We start from the raw sequence: 24,932 nt of genomic DNA, 5'->3' as shown, positions 1-24,932 counted from the left end.
TGAAAACTGGCTGTGATAGGGCTGCTTCTTCCCCCTGTAACTTTTACAGGTTTATGTTTAAAACTCACACTAGCTATAAGGGGAAATGTAAATGAAATGTGGCAAAACTGAGAGATTCTGGGGGCTACTGGCTTGGACTGAATTCATGTGGGAAAGCATATTGCTCTCATTACAACAGGCAGGGTATTTTGCCTGTAGAAAAAAATAAATTTGCGGTAGCCCTGTGGATCTCAAACTTCATTTTTCATCACAACCCACCTAAGCAGGACCCAAGAATTCATCACCCATGTGCCCTGTCCTTCATTACTGTTTGGAGGAGAAAGAACTTGGAGATAATCAAGAACTGAAGAAGAGCAAAATCAATAAGTTAAATTTATTGTTAGCAACATATATAAATAGATTTACTTATACTATGTAAAAGAAGCCTATGAGTCTAAATAGTACCTATATATTATAAATGATGTTTTTAATCACCTATTAGTGTTAATACAATTAGTCCTATCACTGTACTTTCTTTGATAGTCTGTTGCAAATTAATTAAACAGTACATATATGCAGTACTACTAATGCTTAGTCACAGTTTGCACAGCTGGAATATGTACATTATAAGTGACTCTTTCTTGAACCACAGTTCATACAAACCTGAGTGTTCACTTATTGGAAATTTATGTGCTAAAATATGCATCACTATACACTCTAAGGGTAAACTGAACAGCACACAACCAGGTAAATCAAATTTAATGAAATTTCTAATTAGAAAGCTGTAACAGCAGTAATTGAAAACCATGATCAGCTCCATAAACTACTGATAGTGTGCTTATGCCAAAGAATCCCTCCCCCAAAACTGAGAAATCTGGCTATATCTTCTGTACATGTTCCTAGTAAGAGTTTTGCAAAGTTACCAAACAGATCATGTAAGCCAGACCCTTAAGTATAATGCCAGGTTGTGGTCCTTAGTAAATTCTATAATGGGATGTTAATTTTAATGTATGAATACCAATTTAGTAGCCTTTAATTCATTCACTAAACAGTTGGGCACCTTCCATATGCCTGACATTGGTGTATCATCCCTGTCCTCATGGATCTTCTTCCATGGACACAGATAATGAATAGATGAATGAGATATCTAGATATAGACACAGTTACTCATGTGTATGTTAGAAACTGTATTTGTATTTGTGTCATGGAGAACAGAAGGCTGGAACTTTTTACATACATATATATATAAATAAAATTATCAGCTCGTCTGTTCTCCACCACACACATACAACTGGACAGATTTCAAATTTTAAGATTGGGTTTGGGAAGGTCCTACACAAAATACAGACCATGTGGAGTATGTTAAACTCATGTTGGAGTACCAGGAGGGGGTACCTAAAAAGATCATCCTCACAAGTTAAAGCAAATGTTAAACAAGAGGCCCACTGAAAACAAATACTCAGGCTTATTTCAAAGGATCTCATATTTGACACCAAATCTGAAGTCACAACTCTAGATTGGACTAACTTGCAAACATTGATATGCATTCTAGTGGCTTCTCCCATGAGTTACTCCAGGGTTAATGGTGATAAGAATTTATCTATTTAAAAAACAATAATGATTTTCCAAGCACTTGAGGGTCCAACAACTAGCTAATAAATACATATGTTCAAGTTGTGATGTTATGGATGAGAAGATCAGAAAGACTGATAGGAGGACTTGTTTTAGATTGAGTGGCAAGGAAAGGCCTCTCTGGAGAGACAGCATGTAACCTAAAACATGAAGGATGAAAAGGCACCTGCCAAGCACAGAGGGGTGGGCACAGAGAGAGGCGAGCAGCAGTGAAGGGGCCTGAGCTGGGAAGGAGCAGGGGTGTTCAGGCTACTGTGGCAGAGACATAGGGAGCAATGAAGGGAGGGGTGAAGTGAGGGAGTTGGGGGAAGGGTAAACCAGCAGGGAGACCAGGATGGAAGTGGAGAGGCCAGAGTGAAGGAGAGAGGGGAGAAGCTCAGATGAAAAAGAGTGGGGTCCAGAATGGGATGATGTCCGGGGAAACAGAGGGAAGAAAACAGACCCAAGAAATGTGTTCAAAATTGATTGTATGGGACAGAGAATGGGAGGTGTCTAAAGAGACTTCCAAGCTCCTGATCTGAACTTAGGAGGGAATGGCCAGCTACTGAGATGGGGAAGCTGAGGTATGGTGGAGTTCACCGTTGCAAGTAAGTCACACTTAAAATATACATAAAGATGAAAGTCTATGAGAGTGGTGGTCACTCATCCACAAAAGTGAGAGAGAGGGTTTCCGTTCATTTCCAGTTGAGTTTGTGCCCTTTGTGAAGACCCCTTGGACTCACCTCAAGCAGAGATCTAAACTTGAGAGTACATTCATGTAAATTCACTAGTCAGATATGAATGCCACTCAGGCATCACAAAACAATCACAGAAGACAAGAGTGAGCGCATGCTTGAGAATGTTTTCTGAAATGAGCAGAAGAACTTTGATACCAAAAGCCTTTATGTTAGAATTTGGCTTTCTATGTATTACTAGAAAATATATCATCTGGAGTATTTAAAAGATAGATATTTAAATATTATATAAATGTAATCCTCTCATATTATGTTTCTGGTTCTAGGCCATCTTAAATGGCTTCCTGAGTGATTTTCCTCCAGCTGTAAAGCAAACTGCATCAAGCATTGTAGAAGCCTCAGTTGAGATTTATAACAGAATGAGAGTTGACCTCCTGCCAACACCTGCCAAGTCCCATTACATCTTTAACTTGAGAGACTTATCCAAATGTGTGCAAGGTACTGTACTGAACCCTTGTTTTCTAATCTTCACCCTCCCTTTTTTTTCCATTAGCCTCCAAATCTCTCAGTAACATTGTATGCATGCAGGTGTCTGTGACTCACCTGGAAATCCCATCGCCTGTCCCTGTTCAGGCTGAGTACTTCACAACTATTTCACATGGCCAACACCACCTCCCATTTCTCACTCCCAGCTGATTACTCTCTTTCACTGAAAAAAAAAAAACTGAAGCAATTGGACCAGAGCTGCTTCATCTTCTAAATCTCCCAGACAACTTGCATCTTCCTTCCCTGTGCTGAGCTGCCCCTGCATCTATCAGTGCCAATGGTCCTTCTAGCACCAAACCGCATCCTCTCCTGTCTACTCAAGGATTGTACTCTCATAATTCCCACTTCTCATCTTCATTGTTTCCTTTTTCATTAGATCATGCCTAACAGCATAGAAAACCACTATCATACCTCTCATCTTAAACAAAAATAATTTTCTTTCAATCTCGTATTCCCTGATGGTACCTCTACCACTTCTCTGCTCTAAGTGAGATGGGGAGAAGAGACCATTCTGTCCCACTTATTCCTTCTGGTTCTCACTTTAATATATGTCCATCAAAGTCTGATACCCGACACTGCACTAAACTGTTCTTCCTGAGTCCTGTCTCCATCTGCTCAGATCCACTGGTTAGCTCTCAGCAGCACCTTAACGTCACAGCAGTGTCCACACAACTTGCCCCTCCCCACCTTCTCCAGTGGTCCAGGGAAGGCTCCCCTGGGGTCCTCCCTTACTGCCTGCTGTCACTCAGTCTGTTTTGATAGCTGCTCCTCCTCTTCCCTACCTCAAAATGTTGGGGCCACAGGGCTTGATCTTCAGATCTACACACATATTCCCTCAGTAATTTTTGTCAATTCTATAGCATCAACATCAAATACCATCTACTCAGAGATGGCACTGGAGTGCCTGCCTCCAGCTCCCACCTCTCCTCTTAAGTGTCTGACTTGCATATCCAGCTTCCTTCTCAGTGTCCTCCCTCAGGCATCCAGCTGGCCTGCGAAACTTGGCATGTCAAAATTGAATTCTTGCTTTTCCCTTCTACCCTGGCCATGTGTACATACCCCATCCCCAGAGGAGACTACCATTAGTTGATCTGGCCAGGAGCCGTGAAAACCCCTATGCAATCCACGAACAATCCTGACAGCTTTATTTTCAGAATATATCCCAAATCTAACCACTTCTCACCACTCCATCCTCTACACCACTAACCTCCTCTCTAATCTCCTGCTTCCAGTTGTCCATTTACCCTGTTCAGAGGGACTCAGAGGCTGCTTCCAGCACTTGTCTGTGTTGAGTCTCTGTGTGATCTGGATCCGGGTTTCCTCTCCCTTTCATTGCCTACCACTTTCCTCCTTGCTACTGCCACCTCCTTGCCATTCCTGAAATTGGGCCTGCCCAGGGACCTCTGTACATCACTTGGAATGCTCTGACACCAGATACCCATGTGGCTCATTCTCCCTGCTTAAATGTCACCTCCTCAGCAAAACTTTCCCATGTCCCTTCATAGCTCCTATTACCTGAAATCATATCGCACATATTTCTATGCATATATATGTGTTTATGTATCTGTCTCTTCCACTAGGACATCAGCTCCCCTAGGGCTGTATGTATTTCACATGGCCAACTGCATCCCAGTGCTAATTGGGCCTGGCACTGAATGAATGAATATTTAGATGAATAAACAAATCTCCCTCGATTTTGTATAAAAAAGGACACTAACTCTTAGTTGATCCATGATCTGCTTCACTCCTGACTCCCCAGCCAGTTCCCTTTGTTCTACACCACTCTTTTTTGTTTGTTTGTTTTTTTGTGAGATAGAGTTTTGCTCTTGTTGCCCAGGCTGGAGTGCAGTGGTGCGATCTTGACTCACTGCAACCTCTGCGTCCTGGCTTCAAGCAATTCTCCAGCCTCAGCCTCCTGAGTAGCTGAGACCACAGGTGCACGCCACCATGCCCGCTAATTTTTGTATTTTTAGTAGAGATGGGATTTTGCCATGTTGGCCAGGCTGGTTTTGAACTCCTGACCTCAGGTGATCCACCCGCCTTAGCCTCCCAAAGTGCTGGGATTACATGCCACCGTGCCCAGCCAATATTTTTTTTTCTCTAAAAAGAGTCTAACTAACATTTATAAGTTTGTTTTCAGTATCTGCAAAGTAGCCAAAGCAAAAGCTATGGAGTGCTTTCATGTGAAGCCGAAGCAATGATTGCCTCTTTCAAAGCCAGCCCTCTTTCCTGTCTTCATCACAATCTAAGTCATTACTTGTTGTGCTTTAACAAGTCTGGGAATGAACTAGAAGATGCTGAACCATGGCAGGAGCTTAGGCATGAAGAACCCTGCAGACCCTTCCTGCTCCTCCCTAATGCACAGTTCTCACACAGGTTCCTGATCTTCCCAACTCCCATGTGAAGGCTCTGTGACTCTTTTCTTTTTCTTCCTCCAAGAGCCTGAAGGACTCTCAAAGCTGGCACACCATCCTTGCCACAGGATGGCACAATAATTTGTTTACCTCTTCCTCCACTGAAATCTTACCCTCTTATACTAGCAGTTTAGTCCTGTGATTCATGAACTCAATTTTCCTAGAAAACATTAGAATATGGCTTTCTTTCATGAACTGCTTCAGACTTACTTCCTGATCCTCAGACATTGTCTAATCTAGTCATTTATTTATTATCTTTCCCCATTGCTTTTCTATTCCTATTTTTAAGATAATTTTTGAGCTTCAAAATTCCAGACTTTATCTCTGAAATTACACGTCATAAAATACCCAGGAAATTCCAATGTTGAATCTCTTTCTCCTTGTCCCCGCATTTCATCCAAAGGTCCTAGAAATTTCCTTATTTCTACAAATATTAACTGAAAATAATTAAAACTTCAAGCATTTCAAGAAACATATATGTCATACACAAACACAGACACAAATATGAGATGCAAAAATAAAGGTAGCATCATTATCTGTAGAAATACTCTAGTATTCCAAAGCAACATGAGCAGTACCTACCATGCTATGTGGTACACACTCTCTGCTGAGTGTGCCCACGTGCACAGTAGACACTGTCCCTGCCCTTGTCTACAGTGTGAGGAGCCCCATATTGGTGGTCCCTGTGGAGAAGGACCATTTCCAGGAATTCCTGTACATTGTTGCTTTGATTGTAACTTGAAATCATTAGAACTGTGTTTGAAATAACAATTAACATTAATGAAATGAGTACTCAGAATGATCTTAGTAGAAGCCAGAAGGTCCAGGGCATTTGGTAAGAACTGAACATTGGGGAAGAAAGAGAGAGAAATGGGAGATTCAGAAACAGTATAAGCATTGGGAGGGGGAAAGTTGCAAGATAAGTAAATATATATACTTTAGTATATTTTAAAGTAATGTGAGACTCTTCACTTAACATATTGCAACCTATGTAATAATGAGATGAACTTTGCTTATATTGTGAAGTTTGACCACTCAAAATGCTCAGTTAAAGAAACATCACAAAACAGGTAAAAAAATGTTTTTGTCAAATAATGTGTCCCAGTTTTGTTATCAAAAAATGAGGTCACTATTAGCATATGTGTATATCTACTAGGGAAGCATTCATTTTTGGCAATATAGGGATAAAGTTGTACTTAAGGATTTCCTAATTAAACTATTGCTAGAGATTCTGAAAATGTAGAATTTTTCTTTTTTTTTTTCTTTTTCTAAAAAACAGGTATCCTCCAATGTGATTCAGGAACAATAAGAGAAGAAATTCAAATATTTAGACTCTTTTGCCATGAGTGTCAAAGAGTCTTCCATGATCGCTTAATTAATAATGAAGATAAGCACTATTTCCATGTTATTCTGACAGAAATGGCCAGTAAATATGAATCTTTATTTAGCTATTCTTTTTTTATTTGAGTAGAAAAGCAATTTGGTTTCTATAAAGTTAACACAAAATGAATTTTCATCATTTATGAGTAAAAATTATTTTCTTTGATGGTTCAAATATTTAAAATATATGAAATATTATGTAATATTATAAAATAATTTTATTAAGATTCAGGAAGGGTCAGCCAGGCATGATGGTTCACGCCTATAATCCCAGCACTTTGGGTGGCTGGGTGGGTGGATCCCTTGGGCTCAGAAGTTTGAGACCAGCCTGGGCAACAAGGCAAGACCCCATCTCTACTAAAAATACAAAAATAAATAAATAAATTCAGGAAGCATTAATATTTTAATTTATTATGAAGTTTTAAGTAGAGGAGAGAAAGTAGGAGAAACAGTACTTTGTCTGATAAGAAGCCAAGATAATTCTAAAGTACTTCTTATTTCTTATATAAGTATCCAATATTCATTATTTAAGAAATGTTTTAAATTATTTATTAAGTATCGTTACACTTAAACTTGGGAGATTATCAGTCAAACTAAAGTGGCATGGTGTTAACACAGTATTCTCTTAGTTTATATATATATTAATTAAGTCTTCTAAGTAAAGTAGTAGCTATTATTCTATATGTTTTATCACTAAAATATTGCGTTCAACATTATCATTACATTAAAAACTTGATTTTGTTCTTTAAATAGATAAACATTTTGGAATTGCAATTGGCCTGGAATATTTTTTGAATAAGCCCATCATATTTGGAGATTTCATTAAGGCAAGTATGTTAGACTGACTTGACCTCATTTGAAAATTATAAAGCAGTTACTATTTTCCAATGCAAATTCATATTCTATAAAAACTTTACCTGTGTGGAGAGTTAAGATCTAGACCAGATGTCAGCCAACTTTTATCTGCCTGCCACCTATTTTTGTAAACAAAATTCTCTGGAACATAGCCACAACCAATGGTTGCTTTTGCTCTACAACAGCAGAGTGCAGTAATAGTGACAAAGACTATATGACTTGCAAAGCCTAGAATATTTACTATCTGGCCCTTTACAGAAGAAGTTTGCTGACTCCTGATCTAATTACATTCATTTTGGAAACACTTTGACTCAGAGAGCCATCTGGTATTCAATCTGGAAGAGAGCAGAGTGGTCTAGTCTCTTAATTCAGGAATTCCCCCTTATTATACTCTACATAATGAAGCTACTTGGTTAAGAGAATTGTCCTCTTCATTTCAGGGTAACTCTAATTAGTACCAATTTTTTTGTTATATTTAACTTCCTTTGTATTCCCTTATGAGTTCCTCAAGCCTGTCTCCACAATACTACCTACCTAATTTTTACCCTCTAAACCTAATTTTACCTTCTGGTAATTTTTACCCTCGAGACCTGCCTAGAATAAATCTGCTATCTCACTACCCTACCTACATTGGCAGATAACCATGTTGTTTTACTAAGGTGCCCCTTGTTCAAGTAAAACATTCCTAGTGTCTCCAAGAGGGCAGAGACCAGGTCTGTTTTTGTTCATCTTAAGTTCCCAGGTTCCTGCATAGAGGTACATAGCAGGCTCTCAATCAATGCCAACACATAAAGGAAGTCGTCTTTATATTATATGTATACAGTACCTCACTACTCTGGTAACTCCACTCTAGATAAGTGTTACACCTGACAAATAAAAAAGATAAACTACGTATTTTTGTAAAGTATATATATTTATTATTAGAAGTATGGTCCAAAGTTTGTTTCCCAAGATTATTTTCCTGTGTGTTTCTAGTGATTGTATTATTAGATGAGGGAATAAACAGAAAAGGAACTGCTAGACTCTTCTTGCATAGCCTATGTGTGTTTTAGTAAAAGAGTCCAGGAGAAAGTGCCCCTGGGGCAGTTGCTATATACAATAGAGAAGAGACATCATCAATAGATTAAAGTAAGACTTGACTCTCTATAATTTACACCTGAATTTCATTCTCAACAATTTAGGTAACACTAGATGACTGCTATTTAAAAACTACAAATAGTTCTGGCATGATTTTTTTATAATAATAGCAGTCTATTATGCACAGTTTTTAACCAGTTAGCTTTTCTAATATCAGTAACCTAACAGCAAAAATATGAAACCAGGTTGGGCGCAGTGGCTCGCACCTATAATTCCAGCACTTCAGGAAGCAGAGATGGGTGTATCATTTGAGATCAGGAGCTGGAGACCAGTCAATATGGTGAAACCCCATCTCTACTAAAAATACAAAAATAAACTGGGCATGGTGGTGGACATCTGTAATCCCAGCTACTTAGGAGGCTGAGGCAGGAAAATCACTTGGACCTGGGAGGCAAAAGTTGTAGTGAGCTGATCAAACCACTGCACTCCATCCTGAGCAACAGAGAGAGACTCCATCTCAAAAAAAAACATGAAACCACAATGTAGAATTGTGAGAAAAATCAAAACCCTCTTTCTGAGCTTCTGCATAAATTTTATTGCAAAGATCTTCAAAATTCCAGTGTAGCTCTTAAAGAAGTTAAATGAAATGGATTTTCCAGGTTATGCTTGTTATGAATATGTTCCATCAGAATTGATCCAACTTGCTTCTTCTCCCATAAATTATAGTTTGGAGCAGATAAAGCTGATCGGATTTATGATGACATGCCTGATATAGAGAAAATTGGAAATGTTCTACAGGACTATCTTGACGATTATAATCTCACAAATCCCAAAGAAGTAAAGTTGGTGTTCTTCCAGGATGCTGTAGAACATGTTTCAAGGTATAGTGCTATAAGGCGCCCAATAATGCATTGATTTAATTTTTTTGTAATAAAGGGTAAAAAAAATAAGTTGTATAAAACTCTTTAAACAGATTGCTAGATGGTCAGAGGTCTTTTATTAATTCTCACTATAACTTGAGTCATTGTTTAATTTATTTTAAATATTTATGGAATGAGCTTTCTGTAGAATCATTATTTTTGTTAAATATTAACAGATGGTTTTTGTTCATTTTTATCCGTCCTGTCTTGTTACAAAAAGGATATGGGGTTGTTTACAGAGATACATGTACACTATAAGAAGGCTAATTCCATGCATGCCTAAAGAAAGGGGAGCTTCAAAATTAGAGCAAAACAAGTTCAATCCAGGATCATACATTTCACCTGCTTGCGAGTCTGACTCTTCTCCACTACAAGTGTCCTATGAGGGCACTTGACACATTCATGAGCATCCAGCCTAAATATCTGCAGGCCTTGGGGCACACTTTTGGAAGTGGCTCCTGTCCTGTTTGATAGTTCTAATGTTAAAATGATTCTTCCAGGATAAGCCAACCTCTACTTCCTGTGCTTCTGGTATCCATTCCATCCTGTGGAGTAGTCGTGATTTAAGGCACTCAGTGTGGGTATGAAACCATGATGTGGAGCATCTCATTTACCTGGTAAAACACTCTCTCTGTAGCTCAGTATTATAATCTCTTTACAAATAAAGCTCAGAGAATGTCCCAGTGGTATATTGCTACATAACAAGCCACTCCTACCCTTAGTAGATTCATTTTATCATCTCTCAATTTTCCCAGCTGTTCTCTCTGGGCATCTCTCTTGCAGTTGCAGTCAGATAGCTGCTGGAGTGCCTGGAGCATCTCTGCTTCCAGGTAGTCTCTCCACTTGTCTTTCAGCATGACAGTATCAGGGTATCTGGACTTCTCACATGGTGGCTCAGGGCTCCAAAAGCAAGTGCTCCAAGACAGAGAGCCAGGCAGAAGCCAAACCACCTTTTTGATGTAGCCTTGGAAGTCACATAGCATCATTTCTACCATGCTCTTCTAGTCCGTGCAGTTATACAGGTCCACTCAGGGTCATAAGAAGAGGACAGAGACCCTGTCTCTTGATGGGATCAAAGAGCAAGTAGGACTAGAGGCACTATTGCAGCCACTTTTTGGACAACACAGTGTGCCACAGAGAGATTAGGTAAATGGTCCAAAGTCCTCTAGTCAGTGAGTGGCAGGTGGGGATCACAGCCAGTGCTTCAACTCTAACTCCACTACGGGTGCCCCTTCCCAAAATTGGCTCACTTTTTTCATAACATCTCTCCAAATATTTGAAAATTATTCCCATATTCTTCTTAGCTTTATCTTCTCCAAGCAAAATTATCCCATATCTTTCTTATTGACTATTAGAGATTTATTTCCAGCCTTCAAATACTGAGCACTTTATAATTTTTCAAGGTTCTACTTAAAATATAGCATCCAGATTTGATATCAGATTCTGTGGAATAAATACAGTGAAATACAGTGAGAGCAGGATTTCCCATGGTCTACTGCTGCAGCAAGATTTTCATGGCTTTGGTTTTTTTCCTGTGTCAACTACCTTTTAGCATTGGTTCTTGTTAAGACTGACAGTTAAATCCCCAGGATTTTTTCACATAAACCATAAGCAATAAAGTCTTTACCTTTTCCATATTTCAGCTCTTTAATTAATCCTAATTCAAGATTTATGTTTGTCACAGATTAAGTGTTATAACATAGGTCGTTTGTCACTGGCCTGTCCAGATGCCACTTGCTTCCCCTCTGTCCCTCTGGCAGCATACCCACATGCTATCCCCTAACAACTTTTATTCCCATCGCTCAGGCAGGCCCTAAGCCTGCAAGGAAAAAAAAATAATGGCAGCATTTTGGTCTGAGAAACTTCCTGGAGAATAGACCAGACCATAGACAAAGTTGGTTTAATTCTATTTATAATCTTTCTTGCTCTTGTGAAAGAGAATTACCAGGCCCCTCAAGGTTTGCTTAAAATATTATAGAAGGAAATTAAAAACCGTTTGTAGAATGGTGAAGATTTGGTTTTCAGAGGCACAAAGGACAGCCATGTCAATAACGATGTAGACTGTTCTCTTTTATTCAAGAGAGGATCAGTAGTTAGGAATCAGAGAAAACATATTTCTGCTTGTAAGAGCTTTCAAACACCTAATGCTGATTAGCAATGGAAAGGACTTTGTTATGAAAGTGACTTATGGATTAATTACTAAATGGTAATTTAGCACATACTATATTTCCATTTGTTGGTGACATTTTAGTTTTTGGCTTTTTGACATAGGGTAAGTAAAAGTCTTCTAACTTGGGGGAAATTTTGCTTTAAAGCCTGTGCTTTCAAAGAGCTAATACACCAGGCACTTTCTGCCCATTGTATGTCCCCAAAGTTGTCATCACACTCCAAGAATAGTAGAATAAGTCTATTAGTATATAAGCCATTAATTAGGAGAATCATCTCTTGCCTACTACATAAGAGAACATGTAACTTACCTGCTACCTTAGAGGATTCTTACTGGGGGGAGTTTTCAATCCATTTACAAGTAAATTGCTAGAAAAAAATAACACTACAAAGCAGAACAGACAAGTAATTTGTTTCCAGTAGTTTTGGATAGAAATAACCAAACTACTTTGGGAGGCCGAGGCGGGTGGATCACGAGGTCAAGAGATCGAGACCATCCTGGTCAACATTGTGAAACCCCGTCTCTACTAATACAAAAAAAAAAAAAATTAGCTGGGCACAGTGGCGCGTGCCTGTAATCCCAGCTACTCAGGAGGCTGAGGCAGGAGAATTGCCTGAACCCAGGAGGCGGAGGTTGCGGTGAGCCGAGATCGCGCCATTGTGCTCCAGCCTGGGTAACAAGAGCGAGACTCCGTCTCAAAAAAAAAAAAAAAAAAAAAAAAAGAAATAATCAAACTACTATAAGTAATAAAGTACATGAAATCAGGAAAGAGTGATATGTAAAGTGCAAGATTTTTATCATATTCAATATTTCATCAACTGTAGGACACTTGTACATTATGGGAAAAATAAGAAAAATACTCTCATGGGCAGCTGAAGAGCAATAAGCAAATAGACCTCTGATGTGTCTTTCATTAGATGCATATTGTGGCAGACACATAGCAATGACAATGATGCCTATGGGTCTTTATTGTTCTAGTAAAGGAGTTGGCCAAAAGTTCTGGGCAAGAGGTTGACAAACTACTTTTGTAAAGGGCTAGATAGAAAATATTCAGACTCTGCAGATCACACTGTAACTATTCAACCTTGCTGTCATAATGCATAAGCAGCCACAGACAGTAAGTGAGTGAATGAGCTTGGCTATGTTTCAACAGAACTTTATTTATAGACACTGATATTTGAGTTTCAAAGGATTTTCACATATGAAATATTACTTTTTAAAGATTTTTTTTCAACCATTAAAAGGAAATCTAAAAACCATTCTTAGCTCAGGCGCCATTAAAAAACCACATAGTGAAGAGGCAGGATTTGGCCCACAGGCCATAGTTTGCTGACCCCTGTTTTAGACAAAGCCGTCTTACCAAGGCATTTAAGGTATGGAAAAAGTGGACCTGTCTGAGGAGCAGGAGAGGGTTTAAAGGTGGAGGAAACAAATTTGAAAGCTTGATTCTTATTTCAGAAGATCCTAAATAATGACTGGGAGTCTGTGCTTTGTACTGGAGGAAGACTTTTTAAATAAGTCCTTGTAGACTCCCTGTTCTATTCTTACAATACATAGCTCTTCTATCCTGCCATCGTGTCTAATAACTAATCAGTGTTCTTTACTTCATAACTGTTGCAGTGTCTAGAAGTTGGATACTTGAATGTAAAATTGATGGAGCACCCACCAAATGTTATGCACTGTTCTCATAGAGAACTGGACATCATCCAGTCCCCCATGATGGAGTTTTATGTGTGGGAAAGAGTTAGCAACATTTTTTCTCATGCGTTACAGTGACCATGTGATGTTTTCATAATAAAAAAAATAATAGTCACTACAATTTTAAAATATTTGAACATTGTTTTCTTCAATTATCGCAATATAAGTAATCTAGATAGATAGATGAAAGAGAGAGAGAGAGAAACTTCCCAGAAGAAGGAGGAGGAGAAAGAGGAAAAATGACTAAACCTGCTTTTACATTTCTCCCATGATTTCTAGTTTCTGTTAACCCAGTCTAAGATTTTAGATAATGGTGATGATAATTTTTTGATTATGTTTACATTTTGTATCCTCTTAAGATGAATTTGTTGACATTGTCTCTTCCTTTTCTGTCATCTTAACAATGTATAGAACTGATTCTCATACATACTGGTCACCTTTATATGATATCCCTTCCCACTTCCCAGGTTTTTACATTTTATTCATACTTCTGTATATCTTCAAGGAATCTTATAAGGAGAGTTTGCAGATTATTTATTCTCTGAGCCATAACATGGTATTTTTCTCCCTCTAACCATTGTCTTATAAAGTGTCATCTTGTAGAATATATGTCTGAAACCAGCCTAAAATTATTTGGTCCTTTGGGGATAATCTATTATTTCTGCATTAGATAATCATAAACTTTTCAGTTATGTCTAAAACATAGATTTCAGCTCTAAAATCTCTATATGTAAATTACTTATAGTTCTCCTAGGAAATATTTAGTGTTTTGCCTCTCCTCTTTTCCTTTCTTAATCTTTGGGTCTGTGGGTTCAGCTCCAATAGTTTCTTCTATTATGTCAGTCACCATTGCCTCAGTTCTATTCCCTCTTCTCATTCCTGTAATTTCTATGATGTGGCCTCTGGGATCCCATTTGTTTCTCCTAGATTTGCCCTCCTTATCTTCCATTTTATCTCTCATTATTTTAAGATTGCGATCTTTTTTCTGAGTTCTGGTTATATTACTGGACTTTGGCCTCTACTTTTTCTGTTTAACTCTCCATGGTATTGTGTTTGTGAGACTCATTACCTTCCACTCGGGTTTTTGGTTTCCATCTCTATCCAACTTTTCCTAAATTTGGGGGTTTTTTTTCTCCTTTTTGAGGCTCACTCTAGTATCATGATCACAATTCTTTTCAAAATTCCTGTTAACATGAATCTTAACAGGAATTAACATGAAACTTTCTAAACTTTTGTTGGTATCCTGTAGTAAATCTATCTCAAAAGTGTTCTGTTGATCTCTCCTTCTGCACTATGGTGTCTTTTTCTAGGTTCAGTGATTTTTCTGCTCACTCATTCTTATAAATGGAAACCTGGGCTTGCCAATTGACAATATAAGTTGTGGCCTAGATCGGCTAAGGTCTCCAACAAAGCTCTTCAGACTTCAAGGAAAAGAGATTTTACTTTATTCTAAATTTGTACAACTAGAGCCAAGACCTAACAGGCTGTTAGGAATGGGGGAAAGAATGAAGAAAAGCCCAGCAGTGCTATTCACCAAACCTTGGCCTGAGATGCAGCCTGCTCTTCCCTTGCAACATCCTGTCCAGGGAGGAACCTCCACTGGCCACCAGCCTTCCACGCTGGGGCAGGCTCTCTGAGCAGAAGCCAGGTCTGTGAACTTGAAATAAACCTTTCTCTGCTCTGATGTTTGCAGGATTGCTCGGATGATACGTCAAGAAAGAGGCAATGCCCTGCTTGTGGGAGTAGGAGGCACAGGAAAGCAGTCTCTCACAAGACTTGCAGCTCATATATGTGGCTACAAATGTTTGCAGATTGAACTCAGCCGGGGATATAATTATAACAGTTTTCATGAAGACCTAAGGAAGTTGTACAAAATGGCTGGTATAGAAGACAAGAATATGGTTTTCCTTTTCACTGACACCCAGGTATGTGTTTAGATAGCCCATGGGTAAGAACAGGAAATGTATGGGTGTTACAATCGGGCGTGTGCTTTGAACGGTGTGTAGGATGAAGTTCAAGGGATTGTTCCCTTTGATAACAGATTTCCTGCAGCTTGTAAAAGACTTTTATAATACATTTTTATTTATTTTACCAAATATTATTTCCCTCTTTAAATTCTTAGTAATTACATTTGATCAAAGGTCGAGCAGGTAAGTTTTTAACTTTTCTTTGAGGGAAAAGCCAAAGATAACAGAAGGTAATAAACTGTATAAAAGTGCATATAAGAAAATAATTTACTAAAAATTCAATTACAGAAACATGCTTTACCTACAGAAAGGAAAAAATAAGGGCTCTGTTTTTGGTTAAATTACCTTTAAATTGAAGTAGGATTACATCTATAACTACAATAGCCAACTTGAATTAATTCTATAGTGGAGGACTTTCTACGTTGGATATTCTTGGGTATTTTGTCTTTAGAGAAAATAAACCCATCTAGAAGTTAGCCAAGGAATTAAAAAGTAATAGATTTGATGCATACATGTTTTAAAAATATTGTAAGCAGAATTAAATACAAACACAAAATTGGAAAAATATTTTTAATATCTGTAGCATGCAATGAGTTTATATCTTAGTATAAAAATACCTATTACAAATGAAAAAGGAAAAACCCACAACTATAGAGGAAATAGAAAAAAATGTGATAGAATATAAATACACATTCCAAAAAACAAAGGACTTTAAACAACTGAAGAAATTTTCAACTTCACCACTGATGAAGGAAATTGCAATAAATAAAAATGCCAATGGCTTGGCCTTACAAATTAGTAAAGGTTAAAAATAATAATATACAGAATTGGCAAAGGTGTAGGAATAATAGACTTGTTGATACTTCACTGGGTGATTATAAATTAGCAAAATCTTTCTGGAAGGTAATTGGCAATATGTAGGTAAAGCCTTCCATTTCTTTTACATTATAATAAAAGCTACATACAAAATTACATGTTTAAGAATATCTATTGCAATTTTTTAAATAATAATCTGAAAGAGTATTAATGTCCAGTGAAAGAAAGTCATATACATAAAATCTGATATAACCATATACTAGAGCACTATGTAAAAACTTTAAAATTATAGCAACATACACATTTTAATGTATATCTAGACATGTATGTCCTATGTACAAAGAGAAAACATTCGCATCATGGGATTGTGAGTGATTTCTGTTTTCTTAGTTTTGCTTATCTGTAGTTTCTAATTATCCTAAAATTAAGATACTTCTGATAGTGTTTTTTTCCTGGAACAAACATCTTTATTTAAGAAATCAAATAAATAGGGTAAATATGATGGTAGCAGTTTCACAAGGATACAAGACAAAGCTTAGAATTACTTGCTCAAATGTTATTCAGAATGGAACAAAATTGTTCAAATGCTCCCAATTAGCGCAGATTGTATTACTTGCTTTTCAATGGACATTTGCTATTTTACAGTAAGATCTACTTATCATAGGAACAAAGAGACCATTCCCAGCCCCCTCTGGTGTATCACCTAAAAGGCTGAGTACAAATGTTAATGTAATCCAAGCTTTTCTTTGACAACAATCCTAAAAATTGCCTTACAACTTTTTACAAGTACTGATATCAACAGTTTCTCTGAGGGAAAGGAAATACAAGAATATTAAGTGACAGAAATAACAAACTTCAATGTGGCCTGCAACTGCTCCCAGCCTTTTATTCCACAAACGTGGATCCAGGTTCTCACATTATAGCAGGATCACTATTCCTAGCCTCTGGCAGAAGCAGACATGTGACACTCAGCACTGCACAAGTGTTTCTTTGGCTTCTTGAGTAGTGCTGTGTACATTGCCTATACATTTTTATAATATCTCTAAATGTATACATAAATTAACATTTATTATGTCCTATCGCATTTCATTCCCAACTGCAGAATATTTTAGTTTTAAATATTTAGTTTTAAATCCATTTACCAAATCTTGACTATGACATTTGTTTTTGGATTGTTACATTAAGATCAACCTATCTGGGCTGGACACGGTGGCTCACCCCGGTAATCCCAGCACTTTGGGAGGCTGAGGCAGGAGAATCACTTGGAGTCAGGAGGCCAAGGTTGCAGAGAGCCAAGCACCATTGCACTCCAGCCTGGGCAACAGAGCAAAACTCCATCTCAAAAAAGCAAAAGATCAACCTATCTAAATTGGCCAAGTCAAAAGCTTATTCCCAATTTTTAAATAAAAATATTTATTTTTGATAACAAACTCTTTATAAATAACACTGTTCACAAGGAAATACCAGTTGATATGTGACATGAAACAGAATGTACTATTTTTAAATATAGAAGGAATTTCATTAGGTTTAGATAAGCTGAGACTACACAAAAGTTTTCCAGGTGATTTAATTCAAGTAACTTACAATGTACACATTCCTGAGTATACACCATTTTGGTGACTTGTTTCAGAATTTTCTGCATTCAGCTTAAAAGATGCTTCTGCCCAAGAAACTGAACTTTTCTGTCAATGGCACTTGATCGAATAGGAGAATTGGGTTCATAAAATGGATTCATTGAAAACTTTATATATAAATCATAAACATCAGTAAAGAAGTTCTTTATTCCATCTTCTTGTCTTATGTCATGAAGCATAATAAATCTCATATGCCCTGCGGTGACATGTGCTGACACACGTCAACGAGTCGTTACTCGTTGAACTTGTCCACAGTTTTCAAGAACATGTTGTTCAACAGCCACATGTTCTCATCTGCGAGGTCGAGAGCAGCATGAACTATGAACTGGTTCCGATGACAATGGTCAGGATTCTGCCTTCCCAGCTGGCAAAACCTCCATTTCAAAAACTGCATTATCACGGTGTCCAACAATTACAAAGTAGAAGCTCCCAGACATGGTCTTCAGCATACGGCTCCTGCAGCAAGAGGCCAACAATGGAAACCTCTGATAGTCTTTTTAACATTGCCCTTAAAAATCAAACAATGTAAAAAGTCTCCCAAGTATTAAACCTCCAAAGATCAAGCTATATTGTGTTAGTTCTCTTCAGACAAAAAGCTATTACATTCTGTTGGAAGCCCCGATCAACCTCAGATGTTCTAGAGTAACGAATAGTAAACATAACCATAAAAATAAAAATGCGTATGTCTATATATAGATTTATATGTATACACAAAACTATTATAAATGTGAGAAGAAATTGAGAGAAACAAGATGTTAAAAATAGAGTTTAATTGGCTATAGCTAACAAAAGTAGAAATAAGTATGATTAAATATTTTGCATAAAATAATGTCTAAGCTACAATTAATAGCTATATACTATAGTTCATATTTTATAGAGAAAGCAAATATTTTCTAATACTACTGAATGTTTACAGAAATTAATCATGTATTAAATTTAAAGAAATTTTTATTAAATTGTTAAAAGTATAAGCTGTACTCATAACATTCTTTACCCATGCTTTAATCAAAGGAGAAATTAATGATGTGTCTTAGGACTTTAAAACATTCATATAAAGATCAAGAAAATGAAAACTTCTTAGAGATTAGGAAAAATAAACAATATAAATAAAAATCTGTAGAATGCAACCAAACGGCTCTCAAATTTACATTTATAAATTTGAATCAAAAATTAGAAACTACAAAAATTAATTTTCTTTTTTTTTTTTTTTTTTTTTGACGGAGTTTCGCTCTTGTTACTCCGCAATGGCGCGATCTCGGCTCACTGCAACCTCCGCCTCCTGGGTTCAGGCAATTCTCCTGCCTCAGCCTCCTGAGTAGCTGTGATTACAGGCACGCGCCACCATGCCCAGCTGATTTTTTGTATTTTTAGTAGCGACGGGGTTTCACAATGTTGACCAGAATGGTCTCGATCTCTTGACCTCATGATCCACCCGCCTCGGCCTCCCAAAGTGCTGGGATTAAAGGCGTGAGCCACCGCACCCGGCTACAAATTAATTTTCTTAAAACTTTAGGAGGGAAAAATGTCACAAGAGAAATAAGAAAATGAAACAAGATAAAAGCAAATATAAATTAGAACACAGAAAACTACTGTTTGTTCCTAGGGGAAATTGACACACACAATTATACCAAGTTCATTAAGAAAAACAAAAAGTATCAAATGAAGAAAATAAAAGAACAGATCTTGTCATAGAAAAATATATAATACTCAAACTTCTATATAACTAAAAAGTTCACTGAAAAAAAGGTAAATGAGAGATTACTTTTAAAAATTTGCATCAATGTTGAGAGACAAAAAGTCTATTTCAAAACATATAAATTACTCATGCAGACTTGAAAGAAAACTCCAAGATGCAGATGTTTGCAAAGTTTAGGCAGATTTTTTAATGGACAATAATAAATATGGGATAATATTTTCCCTTGGTAATAATCAAAAACATCCAAAATAAATTCTCCAAAAGAAAGCATTTATTATACTTCCCAAATTAACAAAAATAAATGTTAAAAATTAATGAAGTTACAGTTGAATTGAATGAGAAATAGTAAAATCTTCAAAATCCAGAAAATATTTATGCATTTAATTGCTAATCTCACTCCTCGGAATTTGTTCCAAGAAAATAATCCAACTGAGGAGAAAAACTATATTCCTAAAATTGTTCTTATAATGTAAACAAGACTGTAAACTATCTCTGTCCATGTAAATGTATGGTGCATCAGCTCAGTGGTGCATTGTGCTTCTATATTTGTGATAAATATGATGAGTACTGTACAGAACTATGGGTTAGTATTAATGATAAAATAATAATTGAAAGGGGCAGAATATAAAATACTTGCACATATGACTTGACCCAGGTAAAATATGAATGCCTGCTAAGAAACAAAACACAAAAAATGAAAAATCAGTGTACTCACTATGTTAGAACTTCAGGGTTCCATGTAAATTTTAAGATTACCTTCTCTTAAAGATGAAATTGATTCATTTGAATTTTAGAACAAATATTTGCTTTATAAAATAAATGGAAAATGATTGGGCAAGTTGTAATGATCACCTCTTTCTTCTACAGATTGTCGTGGAGGAGTTCCTAGAGGAGATAAATAACATCCTGAACTCAGGTGAAGTGCCTAATTTATTTGAAAAGGATGAACTGGAGCAGGTTTTAGCAGCCTCTAGACCAAAAGCAAAAGAAGTAGGAATTTCCGAAGGGAACAGAGACGAGGTAGGACATGCCAGAGTAATTATGTGGCTTTGTCAAAAAAAGGTTCCTTCACCTTTTACTTAACCATTCATACATCCCCTTAAGGGGTCCGTGAATAGAATTTTTTTCAAGATAATTGGTTTCCTTTGTATTCTATATATTTTATTTTCAGTATTTAGAGCATTGGTTCACCAGACTTACAGAAAGTTCTGTCAGAAGCAGAAAACAGAAATCCCACTGCCCCACAGAGGTCATAGTCTTGTCCAAACTGGCTAGCCTCTCTTACTTCTCTTTAAGCACCGGTTTATTTCACACACTGCAATTCTTCTACCTCAGCCTCCCAAGTAGCTGGGACTACAGGAGCATACTACCACGTCCAGCTAATTTTTGTATTTTTAATAGAAACGGAGTTTCACCATGTTGGGCCAGGATGATCTCGATCTCCTGACCTCAGGTGATCCACCTGCCTTGGTCTCCCAAAGTGCTGAGATGAGATTACAGGCGTGAACCACTGTGCCTGGCCCAGGAAGGGATTTATTAAAGGGATACTGAATCATTGGAAGAGCCAAAGAAAGAAATCCCAGACTTAACTCCTTGGAATGAATATAAAATGTACACTGTATAAGTCAATGATCAAGGAGGTGGCTGCCTCTATCACAATCATTCCTGCTGAAGCAGGGAGCCACTAAACCAGTCAGTGTGCCTCTGCGTCAGCTACCAGCTCCATAGGTATGTGTCCTCTGTCACATCAGGAAGCAGCTGAAATCAGGAGCCACTTCCAGAGATAATAGCTCCAGGATGGTTTCTCAAAGAACTAAGAATTGAACTACCATTTGATACAGCAGTCCCATTACTGGTATATACCCAAAGGAAAATAGATCATTCTACCAAAAAGACCAAAAAGACACATGCACCCATATATTCATTGCAGCACTATTCACAATAGCAAAGACATGGAACCAACTCAGGTGCCCGTCAATGGTGGGTTAGATAAAGAAAATGTCGTACATGTATACCATGGAATACTACACAGCCATTACAAAGAATGAAATCATATCCTTTGCTGCAACATGGATGCAGCTGAAGGTCATTATCATAAGCAAATAATGCAGAAACAGAAAACCAAACACCATCTGTTCTCACTTATAGCTAAACACTGTGTACACATGGACATAAAGATGGGAACAGTAGATACCGCAGAATAGAGCAGGGAGGGAGGAAGGGATGAAAGGGTTGAAAAACTACCTATTGGGTACTGTGCTCACTTCCCGGGTGACGAGATCAGTCATACTACAAACCCCAGCATCACGCAATATACCTTTGCAACAAAGCTGCACATGTACCTCCAGAATCTAAAATAAAAGTTAAAAAAGAAAAAAAGCTTCCATACCATGTAACTTCTGCCAGGTTCTGCACCTGTAAAACCTGATGCTGTGCACCCTGCCCCTCTCTCCCAGTTGTCCTCTTTCCCACAGCAAAACCTTGTATGAATGGCCCTTTATTCAAAGGGTCTCCTCAAGTACATGGATGAAGCGGACCTAAATTACATCCAGAACCTTAGTTGCAATGGAGTTTGCAAAATGTCATTTTTAATCTTTCCAGACTGTGTGAGAGAAAGAGGTTGGAGTGAATATTGAACAAGAAAATATACATATCTACTATGCTGACATTTTATATTTGATGTTGGGAGCCTCAGATGCATTAGCCAACACTAATTTTCATTGTTGTTTAATCATTGTTTTAAACTGGAAAAATCTCTTTCTTTTTGTCAGGTGTTTCAATACTTTATCAGCAGAGTGCGTCAGAAGCTGCACATTGTTCTCTGCATGAGCCCAGTTGGGGAGACCTTTCGGTCCCGATGCAGGATGTTTCCATCTCTTGTGAATTGCTGCACCATTGACTGGTTTGTACAGGTTGGTGACATCCCAGGATATCTCTTTGAGGAGTTGGACTTGCATGACTTTAAAGGGGTAACACATTGTTCAAGAGTAACTCATGGGTACTTGTATTTGTATTAGCTTTAAAGCCTACTAGGAATTTATCCACATAGGGAATGACCATGGCAATCATAGAACAAAGACAAAACAGAATTTGTAAAGGAAGAGAAGACCATTGAAGTTAGCAATGTGGAAGTTATCCGTTGACAAGATCTATTCCAATGAATGGTGGGGGAAAGGATTCAAGAGAGAAGAGGGAAGAGAAATCTGAGTTATGATTATAGGCAACACATTCGAGTTTTGCCCCAAAGGAAAGCAGAGAGAGACGGTAAGAGCTAGGGACATGTGAGGTGAGGAGAGAAGTATTTTTAAATGTGAAACACAAGTGGCATGCATGTATGCTGATGTAAATGACCAAGAAAAGATAAATATATTGATGATGCAGCATACCAAGTTAAACACTGTGGGACCAGTATCCTTGAGTAAGCAAGAAGGGTTGAGATCAAGTCATCAGAGAAGGTACTGACCTGGTCAGGGACCATCCACAGCTTACTCTTGAGTAACAGATAGGGAGGCAGAATATATGAGCACAGATGCAGGCAAGTGGGAAGATATGGGGGTAAGAGCTCATTGAAGTTCTATTTGCATTGTTGTTATTTTTTGTTAATATGGGTAGCAAGGTCATCAGCTGAGAGTGAAGAAGAAAGACTGTCAGCAGTCTGAAGAAGTAGAATCAAGTGTGAAATACTCAGGAGAGCACAAAACTGATGTATTAGAAAATGTAGAAGCATTTCTGGGCTGCACTAAGAAGCTAATTATCATAAATTTAAAGTGATACTAATCAGCAAGGTTGTGTGTTTTTCTCCAGCCATGCTCAGGTGCACAGTTGCAGGCATGGGGTAAAAGACTTGCATTTGACCAATGTTCAGGTGAGTTCAAAGAAGCGAGAGAGGAGTAAAGGAGTTGAGGTGTGCAGGACAGTAATTATAATGCTGGACATGAGGTCCCAACTATGTAACAAACGGAATGAGGACATAAGGTCCTTGTAATATCTGTGATTTATTTAGGGAATTCCAGAGACACCCAATCATTAATTCATACAGTCAACAAATATTTATTGAACAACTTCTGTGTGCATGATACTGTGGAGACATACCGATCAGCAAATACAGACCCATGCACCCTTCAAATGGACAGAACCATTCAGTTCACTAAGCACCACAGACATGTGTCTATGTTAACTAGGTGAAGAGGGGACTGGGCAAGAAGGAGTTCATGAGAAATATGTTTTTCTTTTTCTTTTTTTTTTTTCTTTTTGAGACAGTCTCGCTCTGTCTCCAGGTGCCAGGCTGGCGTGCAGTGTCTCGATCTTGGCTTACTGCAACCTCTGCCTCCCGGGTTCAAGGAATTCTCCTGTCTCAGCCTCCCGAGTAGCTGGGACTACAGGTGCATGCCACCACACCCAGCTAATTTTTGTATTTTTAGTAAAGACGGGGTTTACCGTGTTGGCCAGGATGGTCTCGACCTCTTGACCTCATGATCGACCTGCCTCAGCCTCCCAAAGTGCTGGGATGACAGATGTAAGCCACCACACGCAGCCATAGAAATATGTTTTTCTTAGTATTAAACTGTATATTATTGAAATGACACAACAGATTTTCTAGATTTTTTTTTCTTTATTTACAGTGGCCCAGAGAAGCACTTCTTTCTGTGTCAAAGACATTTTTCTCACAAGTCGATGCTGGAAATGAAGAATGGAAAGAAAAACTTTCATTGATGTGCGTGAACATTCACTTGAGTGTCTCCAGCATGGCAGAGCGCTATTACAATGAACTGCGCAGGCGGTACTACACAACAACCACCTCCTACCTGGAGCTTATCAATCTTTACCAGTCTATGCTGTCTGAAAAAAGGAGGCAGATCATTTCAGTAGGTTCAACATTGTCCATTAATGTGTTGTTTTGCTTGAACTCAAAACTTCTAAGAATGTGTGGAAACTCTATGCATGGTCTTACCTGTCAGAGCCCTGTGTTAGCCCATTATCACACTGCTTATAAAGAAATACCTGAGATTGGGTAATTCATAAGAAAAGAGATGTAATTAACTCATGGTTCTGCAGGTTGTACAGGAAGCTTAATGCTGGCATCTCCTCAGCTTTGGGGGAGGCCTCAGGAAACTTTCAATCATGGCAGAAGGCAAAGAGGAAACAGGCACATCTTATATGGCAAGAGCAGGAACAAGAGAGAGGGGGGTGGTGCCATAAACTTTTAAACAACCAAATCTCACAAGAACTCACTATCACAATGACAGCACTAAGTGGGGATGGCATTAAACCATGAGAAATTGCCCCCATGATCCAATTACCTCCCACCAGGCCCCACCTTCAGCATTGGGGGTTACATTTCAACATGAGATTTGGATGGGGAATCAGATCCAAACCATATCAAGCCCTCTCCATCCTGACATGTGTCCCTGACAACCTAAAATATGACCCAAAAAGTGTTTCCTGCTCTTGGTCTTAGGGCCTTCTCCTTTCTCAAT

At 38.0% G+C, this 24,932-nt stretch overlaps 1 protein-coding gene and 1 pseudogene across 1 annotated transcript in view; one reads left to right on the top strand and one right to left on the bottom strand.

Annotated features, from left to right (window-relative positions):
* The window catches only part of LOC110569221 (dynein axonemal heavy chain 6-like), a 208,451-nt gene that overhangs the window by 111,494 nt on the left and 72,025 nt on the right, over positions 1-24,932 (top strand). Inside the window, exons 30-37 of the mRNA XM_064371611.1 lie at positions 2,612-2,783; positions 6,525-6,671; positions 7,379-7,452; positions 9,284-9,438; positions 15,036-15,267; positions 20,323-20,475; positions 22,227-22,367; positions 24,078-24,320. Of these exons, the coding sequence (XP_064227681.1) occupies positions 2,612-2,783; positions 6,525-6,671; positions 7,379-7,452; positions 9,284-9,438; positions 15,036-15,267; positions 20,323-20,475; positions 22,227-22,367; positions 24,078-24,320 (1,317 nt within the window). The remainder of the gene's footprint in view (positions 1-2,611; positions 2,784-6,524; positions 6,672-7,378; positions 7,453-9,283; positions 9,439-15,035; positions 15,268-20,322; positions 20,476-22,226; positions 22,368-24,077; positions 24,321-24,932) is intronic.
* Positions 17,603-18,252, bottom strand: LOC135272876 (trafficking protein particle complex subunit 2-like; annotated as a pseudogene).

Source organism: Aotus nancymaae, unplaced genomic scaffold (genome assembly GCF_030222135.1).
Source record: "Aotus nancymaae isolate 86718 unplaced genomic scaffold, 86718_ANA_hifiasm-v0.15.2.pri h1tg000141l, whole genome shotgun sequence".
NCBI lineage: Eukaryota > Metazoa > Chordata > Mammalia > Primates > Aotidae > Aotus > Aotus nancymaae.
This window is presented reverse-complemented; position numbering and strand designations above follow the sequence as displayed.